The 17,718-nt window shown below is 30.7% G+C and overlaps 2 protein-coding genes across 2 annotated transcripts in view; one reads left to right on the top strand and one right to left on the bottom strand.

The window, feature by feature from the left end:
- The window catches only part of LOC122397813 (protein lap4), a 33,022-nt gene extending 20,800 nt beyond the window's left edge, over window positions 1-12,222 (top strand). The window contains exons 21-35 of the mRNA XM_043397243.1: window positions 1,052-1,159; window positions 1,279-1,458; window positions 1,881-1,910; window positions 2,324-2,482; window positions 2,700-3,080; window positions 3,192-3,344; window positions 6,829-7,269; window positions 7,568-7,679; window positions 7,762-7,818; window positions 7,904-8,021; window positions 9,494-9,599; window positions 9,923-10,036; window positions 10,155-10,283; window positions 10,506-10,706; window positions 11,650-12,222. Coding sequence (XP_043253178.1) covers window positions 1,052-1,159; window positions 1,279-1,458; window positions 1,881-1,910; window positions 2,324-2,482; window positions 2,700-3,080; window positions 3,192-3,344; window positions 6,829-7,269; window positions 7,568-7,679; window positions 7,762-7,818; window positions 7,904-8,021; window positions 9,494-9,599; window positions 9,923-10,036; window positions 10,155-10,283; window positions 10,506-10,706; window positions 11,650-11,919 — 2,559 coding nt within the window. The 3' untranslated portion in view covers window positions 11,920-12,222. The remainder of the gene's footprint in view (window positions 1-1,051; window positions 1,160-1,278; window positions 1,459-1,880; window positions 1,911-2,323; window positions 2,483-2,699; window positions 3,081-3,191; window positions 3,345-6,828; window positions 7,270-7,567; window positions 7,680-7,761; window positions 7,819-7,903; window positions 8,022-9,493; window positions 9,600-9,922; window positions 10,037-10,154; window positions 10,284-10,505; window positions 10,707-11,649) is intronic.
- Window positions 12,223-15,336: 3,114 nt separating this feature from the next.
- Window positions 15,337-17,654, bottom strand: LOC122395059 (33 kDa inner dynein arm light chain, axonemal). The gene is made up of 6 exons (XM_043392364.1): window positions 17,562-17,654; window positions 17,273-17,428; window positions 16,208-16,340; window positions 15,832-15,977; window positions 15,559-15,756; window positions 15,337-15,431 (listed from the first exon to the last, which is right to left on the bottom strand). The coding sequence occupies exons 1-6, from the start codon at window positions 17,652-17,654 to the stop codon at window positions 15,396-15,398; spliced, it is 762 nt and encodes a 253-aa protein (XP_043248299.1). The 3' UTR covers window positions 15,337-15,395.
- Window positions 17,655-17,718: the final 64 nt, after the last annotated feature.

The following is a 17,718-nucleotide window of genomic DNA, read 5'->3' as shown; positions in this document are numbered from 1 at the left end:
AAAGTAATTTTCCAAACAATTTGATAGAGACGATATTGTTTGACTCTGTTTTCGTAATTAAGCTAAAATATTTGTGACGGACAAAGTTTCGACAAAATGGTGCAACCGAATGAGATGGTCAAAAGTAGCCCTAAATCAAATTATATTCTCTGTCTTCTTCATCGACTGATGCATGATAAGTTTAATTTGGTTTAAGGGAACTTTTGACAAATATGTATTCTTGGTCCAAGCAATCAATTCTAGTCCATGTTATGCCTCTGTAATCTTCAATATTATTAAAATTACAATTACTTTGTCATTAACGAGGGAAAGTTTGCACTCATCAAATATTTTAAGCAATATTTAAACACTGATGGTCGTTATTTATTAACTTATTTCCATGCTTGGATGATAATCACAATGCTGGTAATATTGTTTAACGAAATTCCTACATTCGAATTTAGACAATAAAACGATACTAATACCACAATATTTTCGAAAACATATTCCATTGCAATCGATCGTTTATCTTAAATAACTTATAAAATAATGGTAAAATAGTCTCCTTTTTGCATGCTCAATAAAGAAACTAATATTTTTATAAACTGCGATCTTATATCATTTTATATGATACTGATATAATGAATGTTTTGATTAAAGTGATCGAGCAAAAATTTTGAAGGAAAGCGAATTAAAAATTGTTAAAGTCGTTTATATGTGTACTTAGTTTTGTTTCTATAAATTATACTATGTTTTATTGCATGCTTACATATCCTAAATTCGTTGCTGCCGTTTCGATATGTACTGGAAATATTTGTTAGAAATTTGGTTATATGGGATGTTATATTATTTGATACATTAGGTGCTTATCCCCTGGCATGGAAATAGGTAAGTAGTATAAACTAAGTACATTCTCCTCTTCTACGTTTTATAGGCTGAACCAATGTATGTGTAAATATAATGCATAACTTTATGATCTCAAATTATACATATTTACTTGTTTCACTTGTACTATAACTGAATGGCGGTAAAACATGTTCGATTTACCAATAATGAAGCATTAATTGTTTAGGATGTTGTCCTTGTAAAAGAAGGATCCTTAGGATTCAGTATCATTGGAGGTACAGATCATTCTTGCACCCCGTTTGGTGCAAAAGAACCTGGAATTTTTATATCTCATGTAAGTTTTACACCACTTTCGAACAATAAGTAGTTCATAAATGATCCTTTTTTTTATGTAATGCACATGTTCTATTTGGATATGTATCTTCTATCAAAAAATTATTGTATTGAAACTAGGTCGTGCCTGGTGGTATAGCTGCAAAATCTGGCAAATTAAGGATGGGTGACAGAATACTGAAAGTAAATGGTACAGATGTAACGAAAGCTACTCATCAAGAGGCTGTGATGGAACTTCTGCGACCAGGAGATCAAATTATGCTTACGGTTCAACATGATCCGTTGCCGGAAAATTATCAAGTAAGATATTACTAATTTCTGCACTTGTTGCTTGACTAGTCACTGCATAAAAGTTCTTGCTTTTAAACCAAGAAATAGCTTCCTAGTTCAAACACGCTTATGAAAGTACAAGTTTGCAAGTCACAAGTTCACAAAGAATGTTAATCACGATACTTAGTTTTCATTAGTTTTGGTGTTCAAATATTTAACAAATTTAAGACTAACAAAGAAAGTTAAGGAACCCCGAAATTCGGAGAATTTTGAAACGTTTACAATTAGAGTGGTTTTGTTTGTAACAGAAATCTAGTTTCCATTGTAGGGTAAAATCAATATAATCATTATGTTTGTTAACTAAAGCTTATTATCTCCAAACAATGACACTAGGTGCTTCACTCATGATAATTTCCATACTTAATATCACTATTTATAATTTGTCCTACAAGCTGGTCGAAATAGAGTACATCCCTGTGACGGTAAGTATTCAAGTAATATGATTTGTTCTTTGATGCAGAACACGCGTATTATTTTGATTTTGTTGATGCTATGCTTATCTTTCTATTAAGACTGAAAATCAGCACCAGATCACGAACAATTGCTTTTCTGCCTAGGCTGAGATTGAGTAGAATCTCACAATTGCCTTTTTATTCACTTTACATGCTTCATGCCACGTTAAAAGGACATAATAATATGGCAGTCAACCATATGCATTAATAATTTTTCGTTCAATGTTTCATATATAAAAATAGATACCAAATTTTGAAAGTTCCAATACCTTAAGACAATATCGAAGAAATAAATATTTAAATTGTGTAAACGTTAAGTAACTTAATATTAAAAATAATAAAAACATATTTGATATTAATTTTCATTATTTGTTACATTCTAGGAATTGGTTATTACAAAAGAACCAGGTGAAAAGCTGGGTATGCACATTAAAGGCGGACTTAGAGGACAAAAGGGTAATCCCTTGGATCATACAGACGAAGGAGTTTTTATATCTAAGATTAATTCAGGGGGTGCGGCTAAAAGAGATGGAAGACTGAAGGTAATTATATTCAATAGTCTCTATACTACTGATAGTGATCGGGTCGATACCAAATTAAACGGGTATCAATATGTCTGTAATCAATACTTTTTATTGAGTACTTCGTTATCGAATTGATTGAGTATCATCAGTAGTATTGATATCAATCTGGTCACTGACTACTTTACTAGCAACAAGAGTTTTATATGATGAAATTTTTGTGTATCGTCAACCACAGGTGGGCATGAGACTATTAGAAGTTAATGGTACATCATTACTAGGCGCAACTCACCAAGAAGCAGTAAATATACTTCGGTGTTCGGGAAATACAATTACATTAGTAGTTTGCAAAGGGTATGACAAAAATGAGGTCGAGTCTGTGCTACCAGTATGTGATGGTAAAGACTCTAAAGAGTCTAGAACATCTAAAGAATTGAAGGAATCTGCAGCAGATGGTACTAAGTCCTTATCACAGAGTATATCGAGTTTGGATCGTGATGACGAAGAAGCGGCAACTCTAAGACAAGAACAGGAAATGAAAGCTGAACTTGTTGCATGGGAACAAGAAGAAAGGGAACGTGCTTTAATCGAACATAGAGAAAAATCGACTCCTGAAAAAGTGAGACTTATGATCGCATATTAGTTCCGTTTGTTAAACGAGTATAAAATTGTATTATCAGCTATATTAGTAGAAGCAATATTAGTTTTAATATTTAATGTTTTGATACAGGTATTAGATGTAGTAAGAGCAGCTGAATCATTAGTGAGCAAATCCAATAGTCCTGTTGATATGGTACCGCCAAAATCACCTGGTGGCACTAAAGACCTCAAAACAACTACTATCGTGATGAGCAAACACACTTTAGCACCTCAAAATACAAATGTAAGTACTTCTATTATATGTATAATCTTAAAATTGAAAATTTTGCATGTTTTGCAAAGATACGAATAATTTGCAAGTAGTAGTTTATTTTACTAACAGGACTTCATGTTTTATGCAAATACTACAGTTACCCGATAACATTTAAATCATATATAAAGAAAAGTTTTTCGTACAATTAAATGGTTCCTAATTCCCTTCTATCTTATCTTAGAACACTTTTTAGCGTTTTTAGGTGTTTCTATGAACAATATATAGATATAGACATAAAACACTAATATTTGTGCATATCTAGGTGCTTGATTTATTTATTAGTTATGATATAATTTTACAGAACTGTTTTTATTTTATTTTCATTGAAGAACAATTACCGTAATAGTTGTTTTAATGTTGCTTTTTCTTTTACACTTCGTTCACTACGAGTGCATGATTTTTTAGTGTATCTTATTAGTAGTTAAGAATCATACATTTGTCTCATACATATAAATGTGTGTATTTGTGGATACATACATGTATAATTTATTAACAAAAATATTACACTCTTTATGAATGGCATTGAAACAAAAGGAGGGACACGTTTGACTATTTCAGTCTGTGAATGTCGAATGTACAGATAACAATAATTCGTAAACATTTTAGAAATAGAAAAATTATTATGGTACAATATAATGTTATAGAAAAAAACAAATTTAATTCTTCCCTACATAGATAAATTAACATGTTAAAAAACTTCATCCAACAGAAATAAATTATAAATTATGCATTTGTGTACATCCTTATACGTGTGCATAAGCATGAAAAGTATTTTCACTTAAATGTATTTTAGTTCTCTTAATCGACATAGTGCAATACTCTGGAAAGAAACATTGGAGTAAAATAACAAATTATTAATTTTTTACTGTTACCAAAGAAGAAAAACAATATAAACTTTTTAGTTTATCATACTTAGATTAATATTGTATTTAACATAAATTTAGACAAATTTTCCATTCTTTGTCACTAGAAAGATTTTATTATTTGCCCTTGTTATATACCCATCATAAATCTCATTATTTATTTGTTAACTCATGACGCATGAAGTATACATTTGTCAGTGTTCTTAGCGTCGCATGCTCTCCTGAGCAGCAAAACAAGAGATATTTCACATGTTTACAGACAGTGGAAGGTGATAGTGCTACTTTGGCTGCCCTCTAACAGGAGTGAGTCGTTCGACCCTCTACTCATTTTCCCTGTGTCTACGTCCATACCTCTGAACCCGCAGGACTGTGCCATAATAAATTATTCTAAGGAATTCATGTCATAACTCACATAATCACTGTTTATTGCGTTTCATGCGTATCATTGTTATATACAATTTAACTATCGTTACTCCGTTTGTTACTGATACTGCCATTATAATGTTAAGTGTATTATTGCAAACATGCTGATTGGCTGAGTTGATTTTGTGATTGATTTTTTGCTTTGGTCCAGATCGGGTCAAAAGATTGTAATCGTCACAGAAGTGTGTGATATCTTCCTTAACTACAGAACTCTCGTGTACATACTCATCGCTACTTCGTTCGTAAATATCGGTTAAAAAATGAAAATGAAAAAATATTTCTGTGATAGGTAGACAGAAAAATCATAGACAAGAACTTCCCACGTATTTAACAGATATTTTTTAGTCATATTTGTACATTGATTCTTAGACTTGTTTTGCAAATCTATTTTAAAATGTTAGAAATGTGCAACGGATGACTGCTGTAACTGATTGAGCTTAAAAAAGTTGTGTGAATTTTTCTTAGGTACTGTATCAAAAATTACTGAAAGTAAGAAAGAACAACTACGGTGGTAGCAGATAACTGCTATCTTTTACGCGAATGCTAAGTTAAAGTATATTATTATACTTTTAAACAGATTTATATATTAACATACATCAAATTTACATTTTCTTACAAGAGACAAATAATTTATGTTATTAACATTTCTTTTGCAATACACAACTTGGCAACTGAAAGAAGAAGAATTCCACATTCGTATCTAAAAAGAGGTAGTCATTTTTTGAGAAATAATTCAATGCAGAGTTTAAGTTTTATTATTTATACTACTGTCGGTATATTAATTTTAATAATCCCTGTTTGTATAATGTTCTCTGTTTATGAAATCATGGGAAAGTATAAATCTGTTTTATTTATATTTCTACAATTATTTTGGTACGATACGTAGTGAATAACGTTAGATACGTCTTTTTTATATTATTAACAAAGTTTTATCTAACTCGTGTAAAGAAAAATACGATATTTTACTACTTCCAGAATGGATTTATTATACAGTAGAGAATAATTTATGTGTTACAATCCATAGATACTCTTGATTTTTTATTTCATTTACCTAAAATGAAAGAAAATAGTCGAAGCGTATATTACCAACCAAGGAAATGTACTCAGAAATATTAATTCAGAGAAATCATTTTAATTATTTATTATATTGTATGGTGTACAATTTAAAGTAATGAAGAGAGATAAAATGTCTTTTGAAACTTGAAATATCATTTCATAAGGTATATACATCTAGCATTTTTCCTGAGTTACAAGTGCTAGCACTATTGGATCTTACTGCTGCAGTAAATTCATATCATTATTGATATATAAATCAATGTACTGTATTCTACAAATTTTCTATAAATGTTATATGTTGATATAAATCTAATGGACCAGATGTTTATATATTATTACAAAGTATAAACCTAAGATAGTATTTATCTAACTCTAAAAAAAAAAAAGAAAAATGATGTTAATGTTGAAGTTCCAGTTGACCAACATAATAATGAGACATGATGTGCGGTGCTTTATTCGGATGTATCAATGCGTCAAGTTCTTCTGGAAGTAGTTACATTTATCCCATTAACATTATAAATTCTGAGAGAATAAATTTTTCATGTTCATATTTAGTAACGCAGAGACTACAGTTCCTGTTATGTAATGAGTTACAATCCGGGATACATGTCAACTGATTACATTATTTCAGAATTTCTTGCCGTGCATTGATATGTATAAAATAATGAAGAATAAGGTACAAATGTGAAATAACTTTATAAAGTTGATTTTAATACATTTAAAATCATTGGAAGGGTATATAAACAAAATTGTGCGCAAAGCTGCATGAATTGTTGCAATAATAGTACAATTGATATAATATTGAATGTATAGATGGTAAAAAAAAAAAGAAGATTGGATGAATAAGTTCAAAGCTGATTCCTTTTTAATTCGGATATAGATTTTGTATGAGATGTAGTACTGAAAATAAATCTGTTTTTAAAGTATAATTACAAGCTGTGTGTAGACAAGTATTTCAAATTTAGCGAACAAAGATGTATCCTTGTTTAAGAACGTAGAAATTAGAAGTGTTGATTTTTATACATTATTTATGTAGTTTCGTTTTATGTCTTAGTTTGCGATAGAGAGTGGCATTAATATTACTAATACAATTATTCGTGTTATTTACTCAGTCGCTAAGGAATGCGAGAACTGGAACATCGGTGGATTATTATTCGTCGACCAAGTCTCCGGTCTCTACTCTTACTTCGCCAACGAATTTCAATCGTACTACTACTGCCCAAACCTTGCCATCTCCAAAGAAAAAAAATTCTCTACCAAAGCGTAGCATAACCTTCGCCGATCTTCCTCCTATTTCTAAAGAAAAATCAATCAATCATACATCCTCGACGAGGGGGGAACAGCTTATATCATTGCATGATAAATATACCTCGGATCCTCAAATTATTTCTTATAAGAAAGCCTACCATAGTCCTACCCAAACTACTCATGGTCATTTCAAACTTCCTCCGACACCTTTGACTGCTTCCGAATCTACGGGGCATCTTGGCACTTCGGCTTCCTTTAACAAGCGACAGAACGCACGCTCTGTTGATGGGAATATTCTGGTTGAGGTGGGTTGAAAAAGCTTGTTTAACTAGCACTAATCCACTATTCTTTCCTTGATACTCTTTATCGAGAATGGCTGGTACGTTTAAATTATAGAATTTTATTACATTGAACGTAATTCGTACTCGCTAAATAACTTTGCATTATTTGAGTACAGATAATAGAACTCTATTATCAATTATATCTGTGTTAACGTTATGAATAATGTTATATTACGATTAATGAAATTTCTATTTCTAAGCGATTATATTTTATTGAATGTCTGATAAAATTATATTATTAATATAATGTTCCAAAATGCAGTTATCGCCAACGCCGTCTCCAACGCCACCGCTAGTAAAGATGTCGGTTAGCGACAAAAAGAAATTGTTTGAAAGTGCCATGGAGGAGCATCTAAAACCTTCCCCAAAACAAGGTTGATATTATTCGAACCATCTTAAATTTCTGATAATACGACAACGCATTGCTTAACCATTATTTCTTTTCTCTTTTTCCAGAAAAAGTATTTAGTTTTCTAAGTCAAGATGAAGTTGAAAAAATGAAACAAGAAGAAGGTTGATTATTTATTAATATTTCGTTGTAAACTTTATCGATATTAATAATTCATACGATTTTAAATGATCGTTGTTATATTTCCAGAGAAGAAGATTGCCATGTTGACACGGGATGAATTAAAATCGTGGGCTCAGCTCGATGAAAACGAAGGTTTAGAAGATTTAGAGGAAACCTTAGAAGATCAGGATAATCGACGACCTAAGTAAGCTAAGTTGTACTCATTCTACGCATTTGAGAGTGTGGTGATTAAAATCTTGTTACCTTTTTATTTCTTTCTTTGTCTCCATCTCTCACGTCTGTATACCATTCGATGATAGAAAACAGTGGCAATAAAAAAAATTTAATTTTCTGAAATAATAATATAATAATATTTTTATCATTTTTAACTAGCTATACATCTTTTATGCAACAATATAATTGTTTGACACTGATCGTACTAAAAGTTGATACGCTGAATCAAGTATGGCATTATACGATCTTTTAAACATTATAGTAAGGCACTGGATCTCAATAGATCTCAATTACTTATTGCAAAAAAAAATAAGAGAATTGTATTAATTTACATTAATGTATTTACATACATGAGTATTATAGCATACTTAATGCATGTTTTTAGTTTAAACACGTTTCTGTACATAGAAATATACAAAACATTGTAATTATACAGATTATACTTTCCAGTTGTAAGATGTTAGATATAGCCATTTTTAATTATATTGTATAAGTATTGTACTAGGCAGCTATCTTTTAATTGAAAAATACTTATATTCATCTGATCATTAAATTGTTTAATTATAACTATTAATTGGTGATTCACAAAATAATATAAAAGATATTGTTTCTGTAGATGATTTTATAGTCAAGAAAGTCATCTGGTATCGACTAGTGTATTGATGTTTCATATAAACATGATACAAAATGACTGAATATTATGTAAATATCAGTATTTTTATACCTACAACAAATTCTTACATATAGATATATATATATACATATATCGTAACGGGTGCTTCTTATATTGACTATTATTTTTATTACACTATGCATGCTTATTAGAATCAGCGTACAAATGATTTCGTTATGTCTTAGCGATTGCTTTTTACAAAATAACGTATATTTGTACATAAGCTTTATGAATTCACATTCACGTTGTACCTTGCAGTTAAGGTTGTGGTTATGCTTACATAGGCATTTAATGCACAATAAAGTTTACGTATTTCATTTAATAAGTCAAAGTGATAAGTTTATGGAGACTATGTGTATTCAAATATAATTTTCGATATCACAAACGTACGCTTTCAGCACATGTTCGTTACACGCACTGCAAGCAAAGCGCACTTGAAAGATTCTGAAGAATAGTTATTATTTATTTAACACTAACATTCGTTTGTGGTTTTATTTATATAAAATACTTACATCTCTGTTCAGAAAATTATACCGTGAACATAATTATTTTTTAGAATCTCTTAGTACCGATCCCTATTATTATTCATAGATTTAGTTGTTGTGTAGTGTAGCCTAATTGTGTATTTTTATCGTTTGTATATAAGTCATGTAATATCCCTTTCGCCTTTGTATTGAACGTTGCTTTTGTACCTCTTTTTTTAACGAATAAACATTAAAATTTTGGCACATGTATATGATTTGTCAGTGTGCATGCTCGTTACCTTGCAGTAGCCGACTGAGCTCGCGAAGTTCGATCCCCATTCTGCAGAACCTTCCAAGCAGTGTAAGGACAGCAAAAGCAGAACGCCGCTTGAAGGAGAGATTGGTACAGGAGGTATTGATTTTATTGAATCTTTTTAATCATTACAATTAATTTTACGTTTATAACAGTCACGTGTTCGAAATCATTCCGAAAAAAAAAAAATTGGATAAATTCAGAATTACATAGTAGAATATATTATTTTCTTCTGGAAATTTGCCTATCGTGCCCAAAGAGATATTAAAAATAAATATTTTTTGTTGAAATGTTAATAATCGATTGAAATGATTCAATGCGAATATAAGAAATAAATAAATAACATTCTTTTGATCTAAAACATTAAATAAAAGTTGGATAAAAACTTACACTTGTTGTCTAACATTTTTCTTCGTTCGCAGGGTATAATTTCGGACGAAGACGAAGAAAGCCATTTGAGTCCATCCGAACAGAGAGCATTGAGGGCAGAGAAGCGTGCAGCGTGGAGACAAGCGCGTTTGAAATCTCTCGAACAGGTATAATATACAGGTTTTTTTTTTTGTGTAGAATCTATCTCTGAAATGGGGGGCACCCTGTATAAATCTTTTAAACAGTATCTAAATCAATTTATTCATATTGCATATTCGTGTTTAGGATGCTCTCCAAGCGCAGATAGTAATAAAAAAAATGAGCGAAATGATGGACAATGCGAATAAAGCAGATACAATACAGGACCCTGAAGACGTTGTTACTCCTATTCCCGAACTGGAGAAAGCAGCTGATGTAAATAAGCATTCATAAAAATACGCTTGCATCGATCAATACTATCAATGACTATGTATTCTAACGATGTGTCTGAAACTAATTAACCAACATTTTTTATCATACCAATTTAACTTAATTGGTTACTAATTACTTCTCTGCTCGTCTATGGTTCTAACTTAGTGTTCGTCTATTACATTATTTTTTAACTACAACGGTGCCTTGTTTGTCTTACTATCATAGTTCACTACGTTACGGCCGTCTAGTGCAGATTTTCCCAAACTTGCTGTACGCAGCAAGGTGGGTCCCCCTAAAGAGATACGCGAATCCGAAAAAGTAGTGGACGAGAAGGTCACTCGACGTACCGAGGAATATGTGGATGAGGTGACGGGTGAACGTCGTGTGCGAACGGTCGAATACGTCGAGAAGCTAATTGAGCGACAGGTATTATAAATTATAGAATTTGCACAGAATATAAGCACCAGAAATTCTCTAATCACGTCACGGATTAGAAACGGTCTGAGTGAAAAAGCGAAAGCTGCTCCGTAGAATGTTAGAAATTTTCAAGTATTTTACTGGCACTTAAAGAATGTTCAATTCATATGACTGATATTAGAAGAACTTTCGTTTAGAATTAATGCCCGGTTACTGTTTGCGTTTCTTGTGGCTATATTTATTTAGAAAGTTTTATAGCGGTACACGTATATGATAAAAGTTTGATACCGAAGCAATGTAATGCAATTTATAATTCTCTAAACATTGAAACTGATAGTACAAATTCTGATGGCCCAACAAAACAGTTAAGAAAATATGAAACGCATAAAAGTTTTAGTACGATTTTAATGAAGTTTTTTAGATTTATACCTATATATTCTAATACATTTATACATCTGCGCAGTCTACGAAGGAACGGTTGAAAAAAATCTTATAGGCGTGTTTATGCATGCTACCGCTAATAGTATTTTGTTTCGATGCACAAATTGTGATGGCGACATTAGTTAAATAGTTGTGTCTGTTGTTCCAAGAATCCAACACTGACCACGGAAGTGCAACCTGCACCGCCTTGAGCATTGATTTCATTTCCACTGATCACTAACAAACTCTTCTCACACTATTGGTAATGCTACTATTGGTTTTTTTCTTATCTAATAAATTCTTAAGCATGTACAAGTATATTCCTTTCAAACAATACTGTAGTTATACTGGTGGTAACGGTACATATTAAATATTGCCATAACACTATTATGAATTTTATGTTTAAACTCGTTTTATAATGTAGCGTAGTTTTACATATCATGTTTTTATTATATAAAAAATTTCGCCGTTTTACTTTAGCGCTACATTGAACATGTTTTACATGTGTAATGTATACATTTATGTAAATTAGGTTGAAACACTACGAGAAAAGATTATTTCGCTGGAATTAAGTAACGCGGAGGATGAAATAGAAAGTATTACTGGTACAGGAGCAAGCGACGCAGAAAGCGAAAGTGAAGAAATTACGGGACAGTCTTCTGTCGCGAGTACTATGCAAGAGAAAACTCAAACAATTATCTCTTCGAGTGTTACCGAAGGTACAGCTCCTAAAATCAGTGAGAACACAGCCGTTATCCCGAAGAAAAAGAAACGGAAACGTTCGAAGAAAAGTCGTCATTGACCTAAGGTAAAAAAATATTGGTGCAAACAAACAAAGAAGACACATAGGAAATTAATTAATATTTCCTTATAATGACGTTATGAAAGTGTGTTCTAATAATGCAAATTTTGTGTTACATCAATTTACATTGCATACTGCATACTTCAGACTTCTGCTGTATTGGTGCATGTAGTATTATAAATCACTCATTGCGCGTTGCTTTCTTCGAGCATACGCGTATACATATACATAAGATACAATTTTACATCCATAATTTAATATAATTTATTAGGTGCAGTCAAAACTACATTTATTTTTTCATATAAGCCGTGCTATATTTTTGGTATCAACGTATTGTTTTAAATAATATTTTTATTAGTATTAGTATGTCATATTTTCGCTCGATTGGTGCAGAATAACAATTGTTCAACAGTTTTCATATTTCATGTTTTGTAGAATTTGTACTTTGTATTAACATTTTTCATCAAATTTGACTTATAGTATTGATAGAAACATACTTCTATGTTAACAATATTTAAAATATTTAGAACAAAATCATTGACAGAGGTAATGTTTTGTAATGTCACAATAGTATTTTTACTATTGATAATATTGTCATAATTATTTTATGAAATATATTTATCAAAGACATGTCTTGAAAATAACCTATGTGATTTAACATTTACATTAATCTATGTGAAATGATAAACATTCCTTTTTACAACTAATATTGTATGATTTGAGCATAATCCATTGGCTGCACTCCATTTATTGACAAATTTTTCTTTTTCTTGCACTATTACTAATTTAAATATTCTTATATTTAAAAAAATACAAACAATTCCACTAAGAACAATTTAGATAAAATACAAAAAATAATATTTTGGTTATCGAATAAGAATAACATGCAAATGAAAAGGTTTTATTAAATTATGATTTATAATATAACATTTAATTGGCTTCAAATACATGTAAAATATATTAAGTTTAGTTAGCATAAAAATGAAAAATGATGTAAAACACATGTAGTTATTGTGGTTTGTAAAGTATTTTATTTATTTTCTTTTAGAAGTAAGTAAATTAATATATACGTTATACAAAGCTTCCACATTGGGATTCATTTTCAAACTACGAGTATTTAATCTCATCATTGACTATCAACATTTTATAATCATTCATCTTTAGAAACAAATGTATTCAAAGTTATTATTCAGTTTAAATGTCAAAGATGACACCAATTTAATAAACATAAATATTAAACTTTTAAATTGTTTTAAGTATACTAATATTAATGAATTTGTTTTTTTGAATGTATTTGTTTTAATTTATTTATACTAATGCTTGTTATATTTTGTCATAGACAAAATTTTATTTTTCATTGCATGAATGTGAGAATGAGGTTTATAATTAATTAGTGTTCTCAATTATGTACTCAATGCATATTTAAAAAGAAAATGGCCAATTTATAATAAAAAATATTCAATAATTTAAATGTAGAAAATTTATATTTTAATTTTGTGAAAATATGTAGGATGATTCTAGAAACTGGAGCAAGTTTGTCTTTAAGCAAAGGTACAGACAATTTATATGTGTAGTTTGTATTCAAATTTCTCACGAAGGAATACAACCAATTAAATGGACAATATCTGGGAACGCTTACCTAGTTTGAAATTGCAATATGTAAAGTAAAATGAAGAAAAATGGAAAATAATTTTATTGTTTGCACTTTAGATGTAATTTTTTTCATTCTCTACTTACGTATTTCCAGAATACAACAGATGATCTTAAACATAAAAGTGCCGTTTTACACTATAGATTATGTACATTTCTCTAATAAAGTGGACGATATTGTTAGTACTAAGATGCATTAAAATTATACGTGTAAAATTTACGTAACATGTTACAAAAGCAAATACAGGTATTCCCCGTATAACATGTGCCGTTGCATTTCTGAAATTCTCCTTTAAACTTCATGTTTCTTTCAGTGGAAGGATTTGCATTTAGAAAATAAAAGTTCCACTTACTAGCTTAGATTCCGTTTTCTACAGAATCGATTACATTTATGATCTAAACTGGCCATCAATTTTTCCAACAGGCATTTCAAGTTGATGTCTTTATATAGCTTGATATAATAACTTTTAAATATAGATATAATTCCTTGATTTGATGGCTAAAATAAAGAAGTCATATTTGGTGTTTTGAATCCAAAGCTTAAAAATTCCATGAGCGAATCTGAGATATGTTTGCATTTTTAAATTGAGACATTTCGTACGGAATTATTCCCAAATCTCGAATCGTGTTGTAAGAGGGATACCTGTACTGATTTAATCAAGTACACCAGGGATGACGAACTGGGCGGGGCACATTTAGCCTTTGTGTTCCTACTTGCCTGGCCCCCCCCAGGGCCATAGAAAAATGACATTCTCCGATAATCGTTCGATTCTTACAATGTTTCTCACTTCTGAATTTCCTAAGGAATATAAATACAGCATGTGGTGGCTAATATGCTGATAGTGGGAGGTCAGACTAACCGAAGATGGAATTCTTGCGGCGAATAAGAAGTTCGTCAGCCCTGAAGTACACTGTTAATTGTGGAGTAAAATGCGATTAAGGGAACGGGACCAATCTATTACACTAGTAATAAGATTACGTGAAAAAGAAAACAAGCTGCCTATTATTAGATATCTTATGTGTGAATATTATGTTTATTGTCAGTATTACAATGACAGATAAATTCAATAATGCTATTGTTTGTCAAAATTTTAAGAACATTGTAAAGTGCCAATATTAACTATATCTCTATAAAAGCAGTTTTAAAACAGAGGCAATTATCAACAAGCAAATTATAAAGAATCTATGTGCAATTAAAAAATACTATTGTGTACATAAAAAGTAACATCGGTAATTGATACAATTTTTGAACCACAATTTGAAGGAGAATAACAATTTAATAACAGTTGTAGTGTTAAATATTCTGAGGAATGCTCATTTTTAATATGTTATACCATTTATAGAATTCTTTTAGAAACTTCGGTAGTATTGCATAGTTTATTTCGTAATCGATGAACTGGAACCATTGATTTGTGTAAACAAATACTATCAGGTTGACAGCTAACCGATCGAATTAATAAAGTAACAAAAACACTGAACATACAATTAATAACAAATTTTTGTGGTACTATGTAGGTTGAAAAATAATAGATATAAATATATATTTATTTATCTATATTTTTTATTCGGTAATGTTTATACGTTTTACAGTGTTACACATACGAATTTGTAAGCAAAATAAAGTATATGAAAGAGCAATTATACTAGAACAAAATGTACAACTATAAAAACCATATTTAATTTTTATACTTTAATAACTCAATGAATACAGCTTTCTAACATTTCTATACTTGCCATATTACTCCAGTAAGGTAAATAAAACGTGGCAGAGTATTTATTAAGATTAATATATTTTCTCCAAATTAAAACTGTCATTTGCAATAGCTTTATCTTTTCGGTGCAATAATACCTTCCAATTGTGTCTGAAAATATTAATTTCATGAATGTACACATTTTGCTAAATTCCTACAGACGTGACAAAATAATCTCCTTAAGAATTTGTCGAGAATTAATACAAAATTGTAACATTTATATCGTCGAGGTATTTACCTTTAACTGTTGATTTGTTTTTTTAAGAAATTGTATTTCTTCCATATGTTTCTTTTCCTCGGCTTCTCTCAATTCAGCCGCGCGTTTTTGAATCTGTTCAAATTTTTGCTTCAATTCGGCAACAGTTTTCTCTAAGTCGGTTTTTTGCGATTGCAATTCGTCCGCAGTAGCAATTAAATCCTCTTTTCCTTGTTCGGCCTATAAAAAATCACTGTAAAGACTTGAACGTCTCTTAACGCTTGCTTCTCAATGCATCGAAGAGTACATACGTACTTGCAGAGCTTTACGCATACCGAAAGCAATACTACTTTGGTACAAAATCTGATACGCGGATAATGTCATTTTGAGTTCGTCCCGAACTCTGAGCAAAAGTAAACCACGCTCGGAGCAATTCACAGTAACCTGACGTATTATTTCATCTATAAAATTATATTATTAAACAATTTCAATTTAGAGGTATTAATAAACTGTTAGTAATGGGATTTAAAGTGCTTCAAATCTATAAAATGAAGGAAAAATCGAATTATTATCATTCGATCAATTATATTCGAATCTGAGTTGCAATACATAATAAAATTCAAAGCAATGCGAAGTCTCGCTACTACAAACTACTAAATAGTAGTAAAACAATAATAAGAGAAACTTTTACCAAAGCATTGTGTGTAAAGTTCTCTACGAACTGGACAAATGCCAGTTTCCCTTGCTTGTCTTTGTTGCAATCTCATATCAAGTTGCTCTTGCAAATTAATAACGTCCAATCTTGTTGCTGGTGTACTCGATACCTGTGCATACCATGTATACCAAAATAGCTTATATGACTTGTAGATAGTTGACAAGTCTAACAAAAAATTCAATGAATCGTCGATATTTCGTAAAACGTTACAGTAAACCCCATTGCAGCCACTAAACTGGGAAAAATCTTAATGGGGGATTCTAGAGGCCAAAATAAGACGGAAATGATGAATAGCAATTTGTCGATGGAGGCTTCGTTAAAAAGTTATTAACGTTTAAAGTTCCACTCATACTGAATTTTTTTCTCAAAAATGCGCAAGATTTCGGGGGGTAGGTAATTTATTTAATATAGGTAATTTTTTTAGTACGATTTGAAATTTTTTGATTTCGTCTAAAAATTTCAATACCTACTCGAATTTTTTTCTCGAAAGTGGGTAGGAATTCAGGGGTAGGTCTATTCACAAAAAATGCTTGTAATTGACCCTTGTAACTAAATATAATTTTTTTAGTACGATTTGAAATTTTTTGATTTCGTCTAAAAATTTCAATACCTACTCGAATTTTTTTCTCAAAAATGCGCAGGATTTCGGTGGTATGTCTATTCACAAAAAATACTTGTAATTTACCCCTGTAACTAAATATAATTTTTTTAGTACGATTTGAAATTTTTTGATTTCGTCTAAAAATTTCAATACCTACTCGAATTTTTTTCTCAAAAATGCGCAGGAATTCGTGGGTATGTCTGTTCACCAAAAATTATTGTAATTGACCCCCGCAACCGAAAATAATTTTTCCAGAACGATTTGAAATTTTTGAATTTAATTGTTAATAACTTTTTAACGAAGCCTCCATCGACAAATTGGTATTCTTGATTTTCGTCTTATTTTGGCCTCTAAAATGTAAGGAACGATGGTCTAAACATCATAAGAAAGTTAAATTCTTTTAAAGGTAATTTGGTTTGAAGAAAAAAAGGATATCTTACTTGTTGAATCCATGTTTGACCATCTTCTTCCCATTGTTTAGGTGGCAAAATCCTGTTGAGAATGTCGACAGTTTCACGTCGCGTATCAACCGTAATAGGAGTCGATTGAACTTTACAAGTTGTTGCTCCGATTTTTGGCGGTACCTCCTTGCGTACCTGTCTTGATAACAAACTACAGAATTAAAATTATGATCGTTCGTCTGTTTATTTTAACACTATATTTGTTTAGTTCTACGATTTTGTTACGGTTTAAAAATAAGCAACACATGTTTGTTTGTAAAAACTGAACCTTTTCCGGCCGGATTGTATCTAGAACTGGGTTGTCGTATTTGACCAAAGTATTCATAGAGGGAATAATACGATCCTGTATTGCTGTTGCCATTATTATCGCGCTATACGTAAGACAAAATATATTTAAATTATTTTATTTTACTGTGCAGTAATTA

Source organism: Colletes gigas, unplaced genomic scaffold (genome assembly GCF_013123115.1).
Source record: "Colletes gigas isolate AHSC1104 unplaced genomic scaffold, ASM1312311v1 Colletes_gigas_Sc00001, whole genome shotgun sequence".
NCBI lineage: Eukaryota > Metazoa > Arthropoda > Insecta > Hymenoptera > Colletidae > Colletes > Colletes gigas.
This window is presented reverse-complemented; position numbering and strand designations above follow the sequence as displayed.